This window comes from Glycine soja, chromosome 10 (assembly GCF_004193775.1).
Source record: "Glycine soja cultivar W05 chromosome 10, ASM419377v2, whole genome shotgun sequence".
Taxonomy (NCBI): Eukaryota; Viridiplantae; Streptophyta; class Magnoliopsida; order Fabales; family Fabaceae; genus Glycine; species Glycine soja.
The window spans coordinates 34,222,455-34,244,419 of NC_041011.1; the positions used below are offsets into that span (position 1 = coordinate 34,222,455).

A 21,965-nucleotide genomic window follows, 5' to 3' on the forward strand; every position below is an offset into this window, starting at 1 on the left:
GGACGGAGGGAGGCACGAACGGGGGCACGAATGGCTACACGGCGCATAAACGGAAGATGAACATTAGATGTGTGAGGGAAGGGAGAGGGAGAGGGAAAGCTTTTTAAAATTTTAAGTGAAGGAAGGTTTGGCCACTCCACTTAAAATGTTGGATGCCTCAACAATTTTGCTAGGTGCACTAAGAAAATGTCCCTATTTAACTGGGTTGAATTTTAACTGCTTTTCCTTTGTATGTATCCCAATAATAAAATACAAAGTTCTAAGAAAAAAAAATTAAAATATTTTCTGAAAATCAGCTAAATAATATGAAAAGCAAAAATTCTCCCCCTCATTCTCTATGGCTTAATTTGGGAGAGTTGAATTTTCTCTACGATCCACACATCCTGATCTAAAATAATCTTTTCCATTTTAAGATTTTTGCTTCTAAGTGTGTGTATCTACCGCTCACTTATAGTTTCCATTATAAGTAATTATTTCTTCTTTTTTTTTCTTTTCTGTTTTGCTGTTTTCTCAATGAAATCTTCCCCTCTTCATGATCTGTCTCAGCTATATATTGATTTTGCTGTTTGTTTGTTTGTGATCAAAATTGGGTTGATTCCATTCATGATTTCCACCAAATTTTTCCTTTATTGTCAATGGATCTGTTTCATTTCTTGAGTTCCTCCTTATTCAGATCGTACAGTTTTATGAAATCATATGCTATAGCTCGAATTGGCGGTCAACCCGATTTCCGGGGTAGGTAGGAGCAGTTAACAATTGAATCGAATTTTCCCCATAATTTTGGTATCCGTAATAATTGTGTGGAAAGAAAGCCTGTTTTGGATGTGATAATTGGCTAGTGTGGGTTGTTACCCTCTAATTTGTGAGGCATGGCAGGGCTTAATGTCTCAGAATATGGTCATAGTTGTGTGCACAAGGCTATAATATTGAAGGATCATGTTGGCCTTAAGGAGATACTTGGAGTTCTCCCAAAACTAGGTAACCCCTTTGAGATAAAAACTGAGGCTGCTTCAATAGCTGAGGATGAGAAAGCTGCAGCCATCTCAGTTGTGGTGGATAGGAGGGATGTGCCACATGGTGACACCCCTCTTCACTTGGCTGCAAAACTTGGTGACATTGTTGCAACTGAAATGCTCATGGATGCTGGGGCAAATGGTAGGTTGAAGAACACGGAAGGATGGACCGCTCTTAGAGAAGCTATTATTAACAAACAGGATAAAATAGCAATGATTATGATCAAGTACTATTGGAATGACTATGACAAAAAATATTATAGAAGGTTGCCTAGGTATATAGGGACTGTGAGAAGGATGAAGGACTTCTACATGGAGATTACATTCCATTTTGAGAGTTCTGTGATACCTTTCATCTCGAGGATTGCGCCTTCGGATACTTACAAGATTTGGAAAAAGGGTGGGAATATGAGGGCAGATATGACTTTGGCTGGATTTGATGGTTTGAAGATCAAGAGGTCTAATCAGAGCATTCTTTTCCTTGGCGATGGTACTTCAGACGATGAGCGGAAATTCCCCGGATCGCTGTTCAAAGTCTTGCACAAAGAGAAGGAGGTAATTGTGGCTTCACCTCGTAAAGTTGCCCCCACTGATAGACAGGTTAAGAACACATTGGCTAGGAAGTCTAGGTCTGAATCAGTGAGGGTAGGGATTGATGTGAGTCAGGCACTTCTTGTTCCCCAGTTAACATGGAGGAGAAAGGAGAGAAAAGAAATGGTGGGGCCATGGAAAGCTAAGGTCTATGACATGCAAAATGTGGTTCTTAGTGTCAAATCCAGAAGGATCCCTGGAGCTCCACCACCCGAGGCCAAGCCAGCTCCCAAGCAAGCTAATATGAAGGACAACGAAAAAATTGAAGACATTTTGACAGATGAAGAAAGGAAGCAATTGGAAGCTGCAATGAATTCATCAGATGATAATGGCCACACTCACAAAAGTAAACATGCAAAGAAAGAAAAGAAAGGAAGGTCTGGTGGACATAGAGACCACAACAAGGACAAAAACACCACCAGTGCACAATCTGCTGAGATTTCTGTTAACCAAAAGGGTGAAAGCCAGTTTAAGAGAGGGATGATGCCTTCTCTTTGGCTTTCCCAAAACTTTCCACTAAAAATTGATGAATTGCTACCTATGCTTGACATTCTTGCTGAAAAACTTAAAGCGGTTCGTCGGTTAAGAGAACTCCTTACAACAAAACTTCCAAAGGAATCCTTTCCAATCAAGGTATGTCCTCTCTCTGTTCTTTGATTTGAGCATTTCACTAGACATCTAAAATATTTTGGCACAAGTCAATGGAATATGAAAATTCCATTTAATTATATGTTTACTTAGTTTTTTTCCCTCTTGTTTTCCTTGATGCAGTACTCACTAGGGAAAATTACTATTATTATTTATGATTTATGATGTCTCATCACGAGTTGGTTATGGTAGATAATACGTTTTTCTATACTTAAAAGGTGTATTATACTACTTTTGCTGTGCATTTTTAAGCTTGAATGCTTCTGATAGAAGCTGATATCTGAACTCATCTATGATTGTTGGTGGCTAGTTGTCTCTTCAAGAGAGTATTTCTAGAAAATTATCAGAAAGCTTTAGAGTTCAATCATAAAGACTGAAGATTATTTTAGTCTGCATGTAGAAATGTCTTTTCATGATTGAATTGTTATATATATATATATAGACAGATAGATATAACTTGTCATCTAGGCATTAGATAGAAGTTAGTTACATTCTTTTGCAGCTACCAGTGCCTTTATACAAATAACACACACACTTTGTTAATCTTAAAGACTAATGATATGCTTGGTAGGATGAACATGAAAATATTGAAGAGGGAAGGAGTGAACTTTGAGAATGTATCCAACCATAAATCATAATTTGGAGCATTCATTCTAGCCCTTATCCATTTCATGTTTCACATCTATCAAGCAAGCCTTAAAATTGTGGTACGAGAAGCCCAAAAAAAGTTTTTAGAACCTTCCCAAGAAAAAATTTCTAATTGGATGGAAAATGAGAACTCTATTTTCTTGGCTTTCTATATAAATAGAATGAAAGGATAATAAACTTGTTCACACATGACAGTGATGTTTAAAAAAGAAGAATTCAACTAAACCAAGAGTTCATCAGGTCTCCAGAACATAGATTTCAACATGAATTTGGCTTGAGAAATCTAGACTTGCTGTTGAATGATATTAGTATGAGAACAATTAATTATTATGTATTATGATACAATTTGCATGTAGATGGATTATTTTCACAATTTCCACTGTTTAGGTGTATATGTCTGCAATTGATAGTTGTGTGCTCACCACTAAAAGTTGCAAATGGTGTTTTGACACCAAAATGAGTTATTTAAAACCTTGACATCATGCTGTGCTAATATTTGCGCCTAACCTGTAATTCTATCAAGCTCTAGTCTTATCTTCTGAAACAAATTGGATCTTAATGGTTTAGGTATTTCACAGACTATGCACAATAGAATTCTTAATGGGCTAATGGGTAAGGTTACATCCCTGCCAGAGTATTGATTCAACAGTCCAATGTTGGTAGTTGGCACAATATGTATAGATATAGGAGGCATCAACGTACACTAATACGAGTTAAACAAATTTTTTACTCTATCAATAACTTTTACATAAAATGTAATTTTTATTAATCTAATTGTTGAATTATATTTCTATATTACTTTGATTATTTCAGTCAAATTTTGTCAAAATTAAATAACTATAGAAACATGTCAAATTGATTTTTTTTTATATATATTTTAAAAGTAACAGGTCAATTTTAATGTATGTTAATAAGGTATTAAAAAAATTGTTAATATTATATTAGTAGATATAATCTATATGATAAGAACTTTTAATCTAAACATGAATAATAAAAAGGGAAATTTTGATAGTATTTATGATTTATTTTCTATCTCTTCCGTGCTTGTATTAGATCTTTCCCTTTTTTCCTATTCTAACTTTTTGGTTAATATATATGACTGTATACCCCTTTCATTGACTTTGCAAATTCAGGTTGCCATCCCTGTGGTGTCCACTGTTAGAGTATTGGTAACTTTTACAAAGTTTGAAGAAATGCAACATGAAAATGCAGATGAGTTTGAATCAGCCCCATCAAGTCCTACTTCAAGTGACCAAGAGAACCCAGAAGAGGAGCATTCCTCATCATGGTTTGGGTGGATAAAGACCCCTTCTAGATCAAGTACAACAAGTGCGGAATCTAGTAGTAAAATATTTGATGACCAGGACCTGTTTGCTATTCCCTCTGGTTATAAATGGGTTACTATTGAAGATAAGTTAAAAAAGAGAGGACTAGAATAGGAAAAATGCATGGAAGTAAATAGCTAACAAAAGATTTCAAATAGGAATTCTATAAAGGTGAATCAAAAGTTGAGGTAATCTTCTCACCTAAAGGTGAAGTGTTCTCACTTCTCAGGGTAGGGAAAGGTGAGAAATTAAGGAAAAATTAAGCAATAGCTAGATACAGTTACTTCACATGTGACTAACACCAACCATCATTTGTAATTGTTGGCCTTATTTTTATCACATCCTTTGTATTTTTATCTCAATTGTAACTGCAATTTAAAGCTTTGATTAGGAGAATCCACACTTTTTTTATCAACATATTAGTTCTTTTTTATCGACAAATGTTAGTTGTTTAATTTTTGTTAGCGGGGGATTCGAACTCACAACATATCTCTCCCTCCCTTCACTCCATCCGGTTAATCTTATATCTCCAACAAATATTAGTTGTTAGTTTGTAGTTTTTGTTAGTGGGAGATTTGAACTTATGACCTGTCCCCTCATCCTTCTTCTTTCACTACCAAATCAACCCTATAATCCTTGGAGAATCCACACTTAAACCATGAAGCAACAAATATAAAAGTTACACACACAATTTTAAAGGTTAGTTTCGTATGATTTGTTCCTCCATTCATAACCTAGCATGCTTTTGCAACAAGTAGCAAATACAGTAGCATAAAGGCAATGAAGTAGATAACTTGTTTACCCAAAATGGAAAGAGGACAACTTATAATATCAACAAAAGGCTTTTACCCAAAATGGAAAGAGGACAACTTATAATATCAACAAAAGGCTTATAAATGAAAACTTAACAGTATAACACCGTAAGATACTAGGAGACGTTGTGGTTATGCCTATAAAAGAACATCAAAGCAAAACTATGAAGGCTTGTAATTAAGGAAAGAAGGATGCAAAATCCTCAAACAAACTACACACTTCTTTTAAATGAATTTTAGAGCTTACTCTAATATATGTAATACTGCCTCTCAGTTCCTTTATATAAGAAATAATAACGTATTTTTTATTGGCTCTAATTATAAGAAATATAAAATCACTTTAAGATGTATTAATTATTAGTTTTCTTTTTTATCCTTCATTTTGTGAAATCCATTAATGAGACACTACATTTCTAGCTCATGTATTCATTGGTCTATTAACAATACAAGTTACACTTATTGGTGAAAGTGTGATATCCTTAAATGCGGCCACTACTTAAACCAATTAATTTAGAGGGTATGTTTGAAATAAAATAAAAAATTAAGTAAAGTACCAAATTTGTCCCTCACTTTTGGAGGCGCTGTCAATTTGGTCCTTAAGATTTAAAAAATGTCAAAATGATCCTCGACTTTACATTCCGTTTACCACGTTAGTCCCTGCCGTTAGTCTCCTAACACTGTTAGTAAATGTGTGATGTGGCACGTTAAGTGCCACCTGGACGCATACGTGACAAGCGTAATTGGGAAATAAGCAATGTCACGTCATAGGAACTAATATGACATAATTTTAAATGTTATATTGGAAAATGAAGAGTCAATTTTTGTATATAGTGTCAAATTGATCCTTAATAGTTTTCAGTCTAATTGAAAACGTGATGAATTCCCTCTCACCATTTTCTCCCTCCTATGGTTGAAGGATAGCGTTCTTGTGCTAGGTCTATGTCGATCATCGCTCTCCCACTAGTGGTGGTTGCCGTTCTTCGTCACCCTTCACTGTTCATTGACGCAATCAGTGCTTTTGTGTGTTCCACGTCGATCATCGTCACCCTCCAGTGTTGATTGACGTAATCGATGCTTTCCAGTGGATGTAAGAGTTTTGTTTTTCACTACATTTGGTCTTCTTATGTTGAACCAGCGTAGTTGAACCAGCACTATATCATTTAAACGCATTGTTGTTTGCGTTTAAACTGTTGGAGTAGTTTTTGAGAGTGAAGGGTTTGAGATTTTGGTTTAAGAGGTTATTGAGAATAGCGTAGTGGTGTAGTGTGAGATGTGAAGCTTTTGAGAGAAATAAGTGTTCTTTGTTTGAGATGCGTGTGTTCCAATAATGAATGAGAGGGGCTTTAGGGGTGAATCGGTTGATTTGTTGAGGTGTTATTCTTACTTGACAAACTTGGAGAAATAATAGAAGAACTACAAAGATGGAGAAAGATGAATAGGAGAAGAATAAGAATTGGATGAGAGTATGAGTAGGAGGAAAAATAGAATGAAAGCATGAATGTTAAAGTAGCCATTAGGGTTTTAACATTTTGGGGAAAAAGATGATCACCTAAATTATGTAATTTTAGTCCCTTTAATGTCAATTTAGTCCCTCCTTACGTGGCAAGTAGAAGAAACTGATGTGAAAGTTTCACGTGTGCGTCCAGGTGGCACTTAACGTGCCATATCACACATTTACTAACGATGTTAAGAGACTACTAATGGCAGGGATTAACATGGCAAACGGAATGTAAAGTCGAGGATCATTTTGACATTTTTTAAATCTCAGGGACCAAATTGACAGTGCCTCAAAAAGTGAGGGACTAATTTGGTACTTTACTCAATAAAAATTTATGATATTATTAATTAAAACTAACTAATTGGACTATTTTTATTGAAATGATCGGAAAAATATATATCTATTCTAACCGGCATGAAGAACAAAAAAATTGAAGACCAATACCATCTCCTTCCTTCGAGCCCCTTCTCTTCACAAAATCTTGAATTCAAGTAGGAAAATATAGTTGTTAAAAATAAAAAAAATTATGGCCTTATGTCCGACATGAGAAAAAACGAAAAAATACATATCCTAAAAAAGTATATGAAAAAATAAAAAAGGAACAAAAATGAAAAAAAAAATTAAATGCATTATTCATTCCTTATTTAATATACACATATCCTTAAAAAAAGTACGCATTTTAAGAATTTTCGACATGAGCACACATACAAATAATCAATTTATCACTAGATTTACAAGGTTAACTTAGTAGTTGAAGAAAAAAGAGGAGAGAAGAGACTGTGTGTATGAATCATTCCCACTAATAAAAAATTAACAAATTAACACTTGTCGATGAAAAAAATTAATTTATCACTTATTCTATTTTTTTCCTCACTCAACACTCTTAGACATTCACTATTGTTTACACTCTTGTCTCTTTTATCACCATTCACATTAGCTAGGGGTGAAATAGGCAAGGTTTCTTGTTTAGGGCCTACGGCCTGGCGTGACTTGATCTATTTATTAAAAATGGTAGATTTAATGTTTTTCAAAAAACTTTTTCAATGAAAAAAAGTGTAGTGTGTATTTCTATCGAGACAACAGAACCATGTGTGTTTTTAAGAAGATGAAAAAAAATAAAGAAAAAGCAGATTTAGGATTTTTATCTTGGATTTTGACTACATTTGGGAGCTGGAGAATCTTCCTTATTGTTCTCTAATTGGTTGTACATAGGAGTGGGAATAGGCCAGGTCAGGTCAGACTTTAAGAGGCCTGAGCTTAGCCTACGATGAATTTTTGAGGCCTGAGTCTGGCCTATAGCCTATCAAAGGCTTTTATTTTGGCTCGGCCTGACCTTTTTAAAAGCCTAGCCTGACCTGGTAGCCTTTTTAAAAGCCTTTTTATATTTGTTTGCTTTGGGGTAGGAACGGAATAGGAAAAGTTAATGGAAAATGAAACGTTAATCATAATAGGAAAGCCAATAAAAATAATGAGTAATATAAAGGGGCACATGACTCACACCCCTAATTTGTAATTAAAGTCTTACTTAATTATAGGAATGGAAGTTATGGAGTAGTAATGTGTAATCAAAGTCTGTTGGTTTCAAAAAAAAAATTAATTGTACTTAAAAAATAATATAAGTATAAATTGGTATAAAAAAATTATATATATATATATATATATATATATATATAGGCCGACCTATCAGGCTTATAAGGCTTTTTAACAAGCCTAAGCCTGATCTATTTAATTTAATAGGCTTTTAAAAAAGTCTGAGCCTAACCTTTTAATTAAATAGGCCAGTTCAGGCCAGATTTTTTGTAGGCCAGGTCGTAGGCCCCTGAAGGCCGGCCTGACCTATTCTCACCCCTAGTTGCACAAGGAGAACAAAATGGGCTGGGGGGATGGATTATTAGGTGATGAATCACCACGTCATCTATAGTCTCAACCAATAACCATGTGACACATGGATAATTATAAATTAAGATTCCTTAAATTAAGGGATAACACAATTAATTATTGTTAGATAGTTACTAGTATATTTTTAATTTAGTAAATATAGTATATCTTTGATTGTCCATGTGTCACATAATCCTAGCTGAGGATGACTAAAAAAATCCTAATTGAGGTTAGTCGAAAATAACTCAACATATCTTTTGATTGTTCGAAAATAATCTTAACTAATGTCACCCAAAAATAAAAATAGCCTTGGTCAAGGACGAACGAAAATAATCCAAGCTGAGATCGATTGAAAATAGCCTTAGCTGAGGACTACCAAAAATAATCTTAGTTGATGTCACCAAAATTAACCCTAAATGAGGTCGATTGAAAAAAGTATCAACCGAGAAAATAATCCTAACTGAGATCAACAAAAAATAACCATATTTAAGGTTCGCCGAATTAAAAATATATGTTTTGGACAATTAAAAAATCATTTTTAAAATAACATGACCTGTGGGCTAGCCCTAACCATGTATTAAGAGGGTTGGGGCCTTGTAAGGCCCCTCATTAGGAGGGCTAATGCCCCCTAGGGCAATAATGGAGGTCCAAATGGGTTGGTCCTAGGGCCTAGGGCCAAATTGACGTCTCTAATATAGGTATTCAATGAGTACAAAGTTGGAGCTTAATGTTGTTGCCCACATGGGTATGAAAGTGTGTTACTAAGTAAAGGTAGTTGTTGTGAACATGAGTACATGGGTATCATAGGTATCCAACACGTACTAAAATGGTGATTGAAGCTATTGCCCTATGTGCATGAAGATAGATATGTAATTTTTTTCAAGAATTAAATTGATTATATTTGATTTGATTGAGATTTAAAATAAAAAAAATTAATTAACCAATTTAATTTATTTGGCTTAAATTGTTAAGTTAATTAGATTAAGTCAATTTAGTCAACACCTCTATATCTGAACATTGTTACTAAGTAAAGGTAGTGGATGCAATGATGGGTGTATAGGTAATTAACAAGTACATAAATAGATGTTAAGTTGCTATTCCCATGGGTATGAGATTTTTTTCAAACACAAATACATGGATGGATACTATAGTTCCTTACCATTTGTCATCCCAAGTCATTCATTTGATTCGATTTAAAAGAAGTAAAATTTAAGAATCAAACTAGTTATATTTAATTTGATCTAGATTAAAAATAAAGAGAATTAATTATGTAATTTAATTTATTTAGTTCAAATTGTTATGTTAATCTAGTCAATTCAATTCAATCAACACCCTTGCATCTAAACATTGTTACTAAATAAAGTGCGAGAAGCAGATACGAACATGAGTATATAGGTATTCAATGGGTACAAAGTTGGAGATTAAAGTTGCTACGCTCGAAGATATGAAAGTAGTGGATGCAGACTTGGGTATATAAGAACCCAACAAATACATAAATTGAAATGAAAGTTGTTGTTCTTATGGGTATGAAGGCTGATACAAAATTATTTTCAAACATTGATATATAGGTGAAAACTATAGTGTCCTTCCCATTATCATCCTTAGCCCTTGACTTGATTCGAGTTTGAAGAATTAAATTCTAGAATCAAACTAATTATATTTGATTTGACCGAGATTTAAATTTTTTGATCGAGATTTAAAGAAAACAATTAATTAACCAAATTAGTTTGTTTAACCTAAATTGTTAAGTTAATTAGGTCAATTGAATTCGGTCAACACGCTTACATCCAAATATTATTTCTTAGTGCAAATAACATATGCATACATGGGTATATAGGTACCTATTGAATACAAAGTTGGGAATTAAAGTTGTTACATAAATTGGTATGAAAGCAAATACAAATATTTTTTTAGACTTCGATGTGAGGATGAATAATATATTTCTCTACTCATTAGTTGGTTTGAGTCTAAACTTTATTAATTTAGGATCGTTTGGGGTGGTTTTTAATTGTGAGTTTCCAAAATTTTATTAAAAACAATCCATTTTTAGTTTTAGTTTCAATTTTTTTAAAAGAACAAATTTGTAGTTGTAGTTTGTTTTCTCTAATTTTTAGACAAGGAGAGGACAAAAACTCAAATTTTTGTTTCCACGAAAAACCACGGGACAATCTGATGTCACAAGGACAGAGAATTCAAAAGGCACACATACCCTTCCTCCGTTTGAATTCCCATTATCTACATGCAACAACCTTATCATGTCCTATAGGGTCGGGTATACAAACCCAGATTCGAGGACTGACCTTTTAACTCAACGAATCTTGCAAATAACAAGCCTTTTTTTTTAAGTCCGTATGGCTATATCGAGTTTACGAGTTCACCCTGTTAAGCCCACGTACCTAGCAAACTTTATCCTTAGAGTCGTGGACTACCCGCTTGACCCGCCTTAGTCCAATATGCAATATTGTTAATTTGTTATGTTAAGATTTTGATCTTTACTTTAGGTTGTTATTGTTAATTTGTTATGTTTGCAATGTTAGTATATTTTAGTGTAATAGATTTAAGCTTAAAAAATGGAGTCAATTTCTTCTTCTAATTTTTAAATTTTACAGTTTTAAAAAAACATTTTTTACATCATATATATTTTTTCTTTTAAAATTACTATTTGGGCTTGTGAACCAGCTCATTTATATGTAGACTTTTGGACATCGGATACGGACCTTGAAAAAAAGATCATTTATTTCATGGATCGAGCTTATTTTACCATCTAAAATGTGGATTTTGCTAGTCGGGTCTTAAATGGGTTGAATCGGTTTGCATACCATGTCTCATGTCATGCATTTTGAATTCACATTATTTACTAATTGACCTTTTTTTATATATATTATGCATTTTAAATTTACATAAGATGTAATAATATTATAAATTATATCAAGATAATTACTATTAAAAAAGTATTTTAGTAAATTTTATATCATTTTGTTTGTGTTGTCCATTGTTCGTCAAACACTATACCTAATAAAATTTTGTCGTGTAACTTGCTCTCTTTTTCGTGTGGTATAGTGTGTATCAAACACATCCTCATCCCCTTCAAGTTTGAAATATTGCATTAATATCCTTTATATATGTCTTGCAAAAAAAAATCCTTTATATCTTTGAAAATTAGCTTAATTGCACTTTTTACTCCAATTTTTCAAATTTTGCCAAAATTTTACCCCAACAAATTAATTTGATGCATTTTATCCCAACTTTTAAAAAACTTGTGAATTTTACCCTCCATTTATTTACTCCTAACATAATTACACTTTTTGTTCCCAAACTTTATTTTTTTGATAAATTTTATCCCCAACTTTTTTATTTTTGGAAAATTTATCCCTAAATTTTATTTTATTTTTGCCAAATTTACCCCCAATTTTTGGGCTTATTAATAGATAAATGATAGGGGATAAAATTCGCAAGTTTCTTAAAGGTTGGGGTTAAATGCGCCAAATTATTTTGTTGGGGTAAAATTTGCTAGAAAAGGAAAACGAGGATAAAAAGTACAATTAAGCCTTGAAAATATTATATTGACATTGTTTAAATAACTCATTAAATCTTACAGTAACACCTTTCAAAAACGAGATAAATATAATAGTTAAAATAATAGAAAGTACTTGTATAATTACATGAAATCTCAAAAAATATTACTATAATTTACTAAAAATAATTAAATAATCAAACTAGTTTTAATTAATTTGGCTTAACTTATCAAATTAATTAAGTCAAATAAATGCAGTCAACACAATTATATCTTTACTAGAATGACATTGGGGCGGGTTGGTGATGGGTTTGGCCATCCCCGTTCCCATATTGGCCGAAGGGAGGATGAGTACAGATATAAATGTAAAAGAGATGGATTTAGAATTTTAATACTTATCTCATTATCCATCAAACTTCATAAGATTTGAATATTTTTGTTGGTAACCCATTATACTCTTTTTTATAATTTTTAATTATATTGTGAAAGTGGATATTTTCCATGAATGTTGGAACCAATTCAGAATGATATCCGCGAATACAGAATTACAGGGCTGGTTAAAGAGTGAAAAAACAAAAATAGAATAAAGTCCTAAAGACATAATATGGTGACTAATCTTTTTAATTTCCGTCAAATACTGAAGATTGAAATAATTTGAATTAGATCTTATGTTTAAATTTTTTCTACATTTGCATTTAAAAGAAAAATACAATGTCATCTGAAAACTCTCAGTTGATAGACATATTTTTCATTTAAGGTAAATAAAAAATAAATAAAAAATAAATAATTAAAATTGTGCATAGAATGAAAAAGGAATAGAAGAATTTCTGCTCCTTTCAAGTCACTTTTTGTTCTGGGATTCGGTTTGGGCTGCTTCGATCCATCTCCGAATTCGGATCGACCCGACCCGATTCTCGAACTGATAAATTCTCGTCCATTCTCGCTCTCTGTTCATCTCTCTCTTTCAATTCACAATCCCTCTTCAGGTATTTTTTTATTATTTTATTTTATTTATTATCATAATTATTATTTTTTAAAATTTTAAATTTCGTTGCTCCGCTTTTGATTCTGAAATACCATCAATGGTTGTTCTTCATTCCTTCAATTTGTCTTTTTTGTTTGCATGTTTTCGTTTTTCGCTTTTGAACGATTCGATTTTTATCGTTTCTTCGATCTTTTCTGCGTTTATTGGCATTTTTTTGTGCCATTTCAAGAATTTTTATCTCGAGTTGATGGTGTTTGTTTATGCATTTGTTTCAGGTTTCGTTATTTTTTGGATTCTTCGCCTGATTTTGTGTCATATAAATCGTGTTACTACAGTGAAGTAAGTTCGTTTTCACCTCTTTTTTGGGGAAATTTAAACTGCTTTTCACGCATTTTTTTCTTCTCTCTGTTTTGTGATTTTTTTGAAAATCATTCAGTGAAGTTAGATTATTACTTTTGATTTGTGGGATTTCATTTTTTTTTGTGGGACAAATGCTGAAAATTTCCTTTCAATTTTGAGTTAAAATTTTATTTTTTTATTGTATTTTATTTTATTGAAGTAGCTATTATGCTTTCAGTTCAGTGTGATTGATTGGGTTCAGTTTCCGGTACTGTTGCTTGTCTTTGCATATTGTAAGTGGTTTGCATCTGCAACCCTACAATGTCTGTCTTTGCTTTACGTTAGGGTTCATTTCAGTAATTTGTGTATTCCTCCTACAATGGTGTTTTGATTCGGAAATTGAATAAGTTCTCTTATAGGGTTTTCCATCAATCTGTGGCCTATGAGTTCTTGTGTTTTTGTATGTGTCAAAGGAAATTAGTTCCTTGTCCATTGCCAATGACTTGAACTTGTTGTCATGAGGTTTCTATACTACCATGCTAAAAACTTTTATATATCATGGTTTATAAAATCGAAGTCAATGTTTTGTAGCTTAAGTTTTTTTTGTATGGGTTCAAAACATTAGTATTTTTTTTTCATTATTATGTTAGGTTCTTGTTTGAATTTTCGAGAAAACTATTCATTATGGGAAAAAAAGTTTAAACTTTTGGATTTTCAAAAAATTTTGAAACTGGATTTGTTCATGCTATATCGAAAGCTAAATTTTTTTAACTGTAAAAAAGTTTCTCTTTGTTTCAGTTAAAAAAAGCTTTTATTTTTTGCCCAAATAAGGTTGTTTTAAATGGTGCCAGGCTTTAGATTTTCCCTGTTAAATTTTAGATTTGTGCTATGCACTGAATTCTATTTATTTAGTTATTGTTTTACAAATTGTAAATGAAATAAGTTGTTTGGAATATAAGAAAATGTGGATAAAGTAACATTGATATGTTTGTTATGTGTGGTGCAAGCTCAAAGTTATCTCCTTGGCTACTCTTACATGATGGAGTTCTTTGCCTCGCATTTTTAGAGAATGTTATGTTTGGTGTGCCATATATTCTTGGAACAATTTTTTATGACCAGCTTTACTAATTTTGGTGGAAGCAAAGAAACCATTTTTTTGTTGCAATTTTCAATATTCGATATGCTTTGGTTCATATGGCTGGAGGTGTAAACTCTTTTAAGGAAATCTCCTTGCTGTATACTTTAGGTGTTTGGCTTCTATATAGTGTGAAACACATGGTCCTTCAAAGGGCTTTCCCTTGCATCTATGTTGATGGTTTGGGTTGTTTTGTTTTGTTATGTTGATATCTTTTGTTCTCTGATGTTTAATATTTCTTTTTCTTTTAAGGAGGATCATGTCCTTGTACCCCTTTGTATTCTTCTCCATTTTGTCCTATTGAATTTCTTCCCATTAATTTTTTTGTTTTGGTTAAGGTATATTTTTACGCTCACATGATCTGAAGTTTTCATTCCAGTAATATTTTCCATCATCTACTCTGCAACCATTTTTCTGTTAAATATACTGGGTAAAGTGTTTTTTGTGCATTTGAACTTTTTCATGTGCAAAAGCTACTGTCATTTATGTTTATTACTTTACTGTTTTATGCAATATTTCATGATTGCTCTATACGATTTAAAAACAGGATATGACAGAGGATATGAAAATTGATCATATTGTGGAAGTTCCTGATACCCCAGATAGAACAACTGTAAGGCACGATTATCAGAAATATTTAGGTAATCCTGATAAGAGGGGGAGAGCTTTTAATGCTGCTGATGAAAATAATAACCACAGTAACTATATATCATTGTCCCCGTCAGAGGAATCTTATTCTTCTCAAAATGCTCCCATCTTTAGGAGAGCCCAAACTGATGGAGCTGAAAAGATGGAGAAAGGGAAAAGTATAAGCTCCAAGGTTCCTTCTAAATCATCTCACCGTGGTATTTCTATTTTAGATTTGACTGAAGAGAATGAACAAATCCGACATCCGAAACCAGCTTTCTCACATCGTGGATCAAGAGATAATGCAACTGAAGACAAGAAAGCACTAAAAGCAACTAATGGAAGGTCTTCGTTACCTGTCATTTCTGATTCTTCTAATACATCTAGAAATGCCTTCATTGGAAAGTATAAACTAGATATTAAAACACTTCCAGGTCCTAATATATCTGTGGACCATGGCAAGGGTATTTCTCTGTCTAATGATTCTCAATTACAAAATGAAAAGCAAGTATCTTTGCCTCCTCGTGTTTCCACCTCTCCACGAGGGAGAGGGCACAAGAGATTGGTACGAAATGGGTGCATTTCACCTCATAATATTGCAACAATGGAAAAACAATTGGCTGAACAGAGCAACCACAAAACCAAAGATGTTGAACAGAGTCATGGTCATTCAGTTTCTAGCAGTACAGTGTCACCGGTTAGTGTTGATGACATAGTTGCTGGAGAGAGAGGCAATGGTAGAGGGAAAGGAAAGGAAGTACTTGCTTATCGTTCACCACATAGGCTGACTTTTCGTACTGCTAGCAGGTAATTTGACTATGGTTCACACATTGAAGTGCTTCTTAGTTTTTAGTGAATCACTTGGAGGTAATATCACCTTTTCCTGGGAATCTGGCATCAAGAGTTATACATGATTTAACTGCATGGAAATATTTAATTATATCAATAAATTGTTCGTAGCTTGATAATTGACTCAGTAACTAATGTAAAGGCTGTCATTGTGCATTGCAAAACTTTATTTATTTATTTATTTTTTGCTGGTTGTTACAAGCCAAACTTAATTTTGACACCTAATGCTTGTAGAATCATTTCGGAAGTGAAAAGACATGACATTTACTCATATATCATTGTCTACATGTTTTAATTTGACTACTTATTTTTTCTGTTTCTGAGAAAGCATTTGATTCTTCTTCATCAGCCCTGTGACCAATTATGAAGAGATCAATGGTCCTAGTAATGCTATAAGAAATCCACTTCAATACTCTGGGGGGCAAGGTGGTCGGAGAACTACACATAATGAGAGGAATGCTAATTGGCACTTGCATGATGTAAATGGGCATCATTTGAGGATAAATAATGATGTTGGAAGATTTATCAATGGACACAATACAACCGGAATGGACAGAAGAAACACTGGGAATGGTCAAAGCAGCAATCATATACATGGTTCTCAGTCAGATCATACAGCTCAACCAACTTCTGTGATCATTCCAGATGTGGACCAGTCATCTGGAACCCATCGTACTGCTGACATTTTGACTAAAAGGCAAAGGAAACGGGAATCACCTTCAGGGTTTATGTTCCGTGGTTCAACTGGGGATTCATCAAGCTCATCCCGGAACCCTGTCTCGGATCCTGAAGTGATTGAGTTGTTATCCCCACCAAGGGGTTCATCAAGCTCATCCCGGACTTCTGTCTTGGATCATGAAGTGGTTGATTTGTTATCCACACCAAGGTATGCCAACAGATCATCTGAAGATTTAGATGATAATGACAATAATAGCTCGGAAGCTCGGGCAAGGCAAGTGGAAGCAGATGAGAGATTGGCACGTGAACTCCAAGAACAACTGTATCACGATGATCCTTTTGAAGGCAGAGGGGTTGGTTTTTTCTTTTCTTTTCTGTTTTTTTTGCTCACCTTTTAAGAGATATAGTTTAAGCATATGTTTCTTATTTACAACAACTTTGTCACATGTTGGTTTGCTGCAGATTGATGAAGATTTAGCATGGGACCTGCAGCGTGCAGAGGCTCTTATGCGTGCAACTATTGATAGCCACAGCATAAGTCAACCGGTAACGAAGCCTCTCTCTCTTTCTCTGAATTTAATATATTGAAGAGAGCTCCTTTCTATATAAGCAAAGTTTCTTTTATGCTGCAATGCTAAAATTTTCTCTGTATATACTGATTCAACCCTATTACATATATTTAAAGACTCAAAGATCATTTATGGATGGTGGAATTAAAGGTGGAAATGCCTGGCCTGCAAGGAACTTGAAAGCTGCATATGACATAACCTTGTATTTATTTTTATTGGCATAACTGTACAGTTCTCTACAATTGATCTGTAATGGGCATAGTTTAATGTTAATCCTGTATCCATATTGTTGATAGGATGCAAGAAAAATAGTTAGAACTTGTAATTTAAGTAAAATGGATATCTTGTTGCTTAGTCAGTATGTTGTTGATTGTGTGTAACCCTCCCCTTCACTCACACAGTAGTTAGTGGGATTAATGGATTAGTATATTAGAACCTTGAATATGTTCCCTATTTCTGAAAAGTATGGGCTATATAGGGAGAGATAGTAATTGATCATTGAGTGTGTATATTACTAATCTCGGTTTAATTATAGAGACAGCTTCCAAGGGCAATCAGACAGCCTCGTACACGGTTTCCAGAAAATCCTTCTAGAAGGAGAGCTATGGCTCAAGCTTCTTTCTCTAATAGAATGTCACAGTGGAGGAGTCGTGCTACAAGTCGGACTCGAGCACCTAGCACATCATCTAGAGGAAGAGGCCCCCGGTTTCCTCTGGATATGGACTTAGATATGGTATCTTCTTACCTCTTCCCCTCTGTTCTTTTCTTTTTTCCTTATCTATTTTACTTCTCTTTGCATGTCATGTGGCTTTGTATTGTAATTTTCTTGCAATGTCATGTTTTGAATATCATGATTAATGCTTTCTCAGACTTCCCATATGGAAACATTTTAAGTTCAAGATCGTAATATTGAATTTAAGTTGATTTTAAGATCTCTGGTTGACTCTTTAGTCTCTACAGCTACTTTATTCCATGATTCTGAATGGTTTGCTTTAATCCTTGTTCCATGATCGCCAAGGTATTAGACAAGGGGATCCTCTATCTTTGTTTTTGTTAACCTTAGCTGGTGAAGGTGTGAAGCTCATCCAGCAGATTACAGATGTTTCAATAACATGGTTCTTAACACTGACTTTGTGCCCCTATTTATTAATGCAATTGCTATTGAATTCCAAATAACCCTTATACCCTTTACATTTGGTGCACTGCACGAAACTCTTCCCCTTATCCTTATGACTTTCCTAGCATGGACTTCCCTTATTAGTTTTATTATGCACTTATTCCCTCTAAAGATTTTTGGTATAAATAAGGAGGCCCAAAGTCCCAAACATTTTGTTAGTGTGCAGTGCAGTAGTTTTTGTTATTATGTCATTATTTTAATAAAAGTTTTTGCAGAGTTTTTCGCTGTTGTATAATGCCTCCATGTTTGAAGGCACATTTCTTTCTTTGCCTCTAAGTTTCTTCTTTGGCACTCTATTAATTGGTTTTTCAAGGTAGTTTCCATTTTTTTATTTGTGGAGAGACTAGGGAGCCTTGTATTTTTCTAGTTCCTGTTTCATTTATTTATTCAAGAAAGCCAAACAAAATGTAAGTTTCTTCTCTGGCACTCTACTGATTGGTTTTTTAAGGGAGTTTCCATTTTTTATATGCAGAGGGACTAGGGAGCCTTGTATATTTTTCTTTTTAGTTCCTGTTTTATTTATTTATTTAAGAAAGCCAAACAATATATGTATTTACTTTTTCCATATCATATGCTACATATTCAATGGTTTGACATGTTAGATGCTGTTTAGGTGGATTTTTTGGTTGATTGACAGATTTAGGCTTGAGCCAAGTGGTGATATGATTTTATAAATTGAGGGACAAAAGAAAAACAAGTAAAACATATGGATGAATGTGAAATTTGAAAATAAATTTAGGGTCAAAAGTGTAACATTTCAAAGATGTCACTCTCCAAGTCATTCCATGTTTGTCACATCAGGTCCCACATAGAAGAGATCTCTAGGACTGGAATTACATATTAGTGAACTTTGCTACAATAAGGTTAGGAACTATTTTGGACAAAATAAAACTGAAGGAAGAAAAGGAAGATCTTAAAAACAAGTGAAGTACAAAAGTGTTTATTTTGCCTTAATGTTTAGCATATGGATACTGTCTTTTTTTTTCTTTTTTTATAAACATGTATCTCTGCAATTTTTTTGTTCATAACTTCTAACTTCCACACCAAATTATTATATAGTACAAACTTTTACTTTTGTTTTATCTCAACATAAAAGCGAGACTATCTTAGCATACACTACTCTTGTATGTCAGAATTTTTATTGACTTTGAATTTTTTATTTTTGTATTGGGATTAGGTGGTATTTCGTATGTATAATTTTAATTTTCAATGGCATCTATCTCTCCTGTGCAGAGACTTGATATATTGGAAGCTTTAGAGGATTCAGTAGGGGATTTCAGTGATATGGGAATTACTGATGGCATCTTTAATGCACGTCGTGATTTCACTGAGTAAGTTTATATTGAATGATTTATGCGCATAGGTTATGCTTCATTCTTGTGTTGAATGATACGTTCTTCTCATTTCCTCATTTAACTAGGTGGTCTCCAATTCTAGAGATTGGTGGATATCAGTATTCTCATTCTCATTAAGATTTACATTTTCAATTTTCTTTTTCTTGTAATGAATGTGGATTGAAAATTGTAGAAATCTTGGTGCTTGACAACTTAGAAGTAAGTATCACTTTATATTAAGTAGTATTGTACATCTTATTCCTGTATATTAAGTAGTATTGAGGGGAGGCAGGCAACATAGAAGTTCTTCATTCTGTATGCATCTGAAAGAAACGTTTTTTTGGCTGTGCAAGGACCCCCATAGTGTACTCTCTTTAGCATGTGTTTCTTTTCCTTCATATTTTGTTATGAAGTTCTTGGGTATGGTGGCTTCACAATTGTTTACAGAAAGCTTTTATTTATTTTTACCTCTTTTGTATAAAAATTAATTTAAGGTTCATTCCCTCATGCAGCGCTGATTATGAAATGCTATTGGCCCTTGATGAGGGAAATCACCAACATACTGGTGCATCTTCCAATCTGATCAATAGCTTGCCGCAGTCCACCATCCAGGTAAAATTCACTGGTGTCTAGTGGAACTAGTTATCCACTTTTAGGATGAATCTCTAACACCGGTTTCCTTTCTCCTCAACCTTTCATGTTCTGCTGTCTCACTCTCAATTTCAGTTTTGGGGCCAGGGAACGTGGTGAGGCAGCAGAAAACAAGGGTTGTGGGAAATTGGGACCAATTTTTAATTCAATGCTGATATATGTTTTCATTCATTTGCTACAGACTGACAACTTCACAGATGCATGTGCCATATGTCTTGAGACTCCAGTCCAAGGAGAAATTATTCGCCACCTTCCTTGTTTGCACAAATTTCACAAAGATGTGAGACCATTAAATGAATACGTTTGTTTATGTAAAAATTTTAAAATGCTAATTTTCATTAATCTGTGGTATGGCAGTGTATCGATCCTTGGCTCCAGAGGAAAACATCATGCCCGGTGTGCAAGTCATCTATCACCTAATTCATTTTGGAATTTTAGTGGTTAATGGTGCTGTAGTTTGTTATCTCAGCCACCTCATTTTGTCTTTCAAAGTAAAAAGCAAAAAAGTTGAAATTGTAATAGGCATGCTACTCTGTTCTGTTCAATCCTTTGATACATTAGATATTTGAAAGTGAATATAAAGGTATAGAAAAATCTGCAACTTGTTAACTTTCAATGTGCTGATATGCTGTTACTGTTGTCTTTTGAATTATGATTAGTTCTGCGACATGAATGATGCACGTTGAGAAAACTGCTCTGAATCACGGTGTCGTAATTGAACTTCTACTGTTGGTGCTAATGAAGAGTCTGCAAAGCAGAGACAACTCTGAAGGCCGTATTATTTCTTAAGATAGAGATATGACCATTTAGGAATCCTAATGTTGAAATGTAACCAATAACATTGTAATTTTATTTTAATTGTTATTTATTTTAAAACTACCAATTTTTAAAAAATAACATTGTAATCTTCATTATTCTCTTAATCTCAATAAATTCATATTATACTCATTCAAATTTAGAAATAGAATTTTCATAAATCTAATTGAAATAAATATAAGATGTAATATATGAAACTAAAAAAAATTAATATTTCTATTTTCCATAAGTTTTAACATGTATGTACTCCATAAAAAAAATGAATGTGAAGATTTTTGGTGAACAGTGGTCGTGCTTTCTTTGATCTCTAACGTCATTGGTTTAGTTTAGTTCCTATAAAACTGTAATTTTCCTTTTCTATTTTTCTTGTTACATGTATTTTTTTTTATATTGATCGCTCTTATACTATTTTTTAAAATCTTAGTTCCTATTATTTGGACAACATATAGTCTGTTATTGAATTATATTTTAGTTACATAATCACATAAACAAGAAATCTAAAGATTGAAATAAAAAAGAAGAAATTAATAAAGACCAAAACATAAACAAAAGCATAGAACCAAAATAAAAATCACCATATATTATAAAAACCAAAAATTTATTTAAACTAATATTTAATTTCCATTAAAAAATAATAATGTACCACATTGTTACGTGTTTTAATGAAAAAAGGATAAATAGTCATTTTTGTCTTTCAATGTGTAGAACGCTGATAAATTCATCTCCAAAAGATGGAAATTCAAATTTTAGTCTTTGAAAGTGAAAAAAGTGCGAGAAATTCATTCATTCGTTAATTTCTGTTGGTTGGTTACCTTAATGAAAAAAACCTACATGGCATATTCAGAGACAAATTTGTCCACGCTCATACACATTCAATG

At 33.2% G+C, this 21,965-nt stretch overlaps 2 protein-coding genes across 2 annotated transcripts; both read left to right on the top strand.

Annotated features, from left to right (window-relative positions):
- Positions 1-334: 334 nt before the first annotated feature.
- On the top strand, positions 335-4,642 carry LOC114370102 (ankyrin repeat domain-containing protein 13B-like). The gene is made up of 2 exons (XM_028327387.1): positions 335-2,237; positions 4,034-4,642. The coding sequence occupies exons 1-2, from the start codon at positions 870-872 to the stop codon at positions 4,337-4,339; spliced, it is 1,674 nt and encodes a 557-aa protein (XP_028183188.1). The 5' UTR covers positions 335-869; the 3' UTR covers positions 4,340-4,642.
- Positions 4,643-12,766: 8,124 nt separating this feature from the next.
- Positions 12,767-20,920, top strand: LOC114371935. The gene is made up of 10 exons (XM_028329264.1): positions 12,767-12,913; positions 13,188-13,251; positions 14,934-15,820; positions 16,212-16,893; positions 17,003-17,086; positions 17,645-17,842; positions 19,520-19,617; positions 20,133-20,232; positions 20,453-20,551; positions 20,629-20,920. The coding sequence occupies exons 3-10, from the start codon at positions 14,937-14,939 to the stop codon at positions 20,689-20,691; spliced, it is 2,208 nt and encodes a 735-aa protein (XP_028185065.1). The 5' UTR covers positions 12,767-12,913; positions 13,188-13,251; positions 14,934-14,936; the 3' UTR covers positions 20,692-20,920.
- Positions 20,921-21,965: the final 1,045 nt, after the last annotated feature.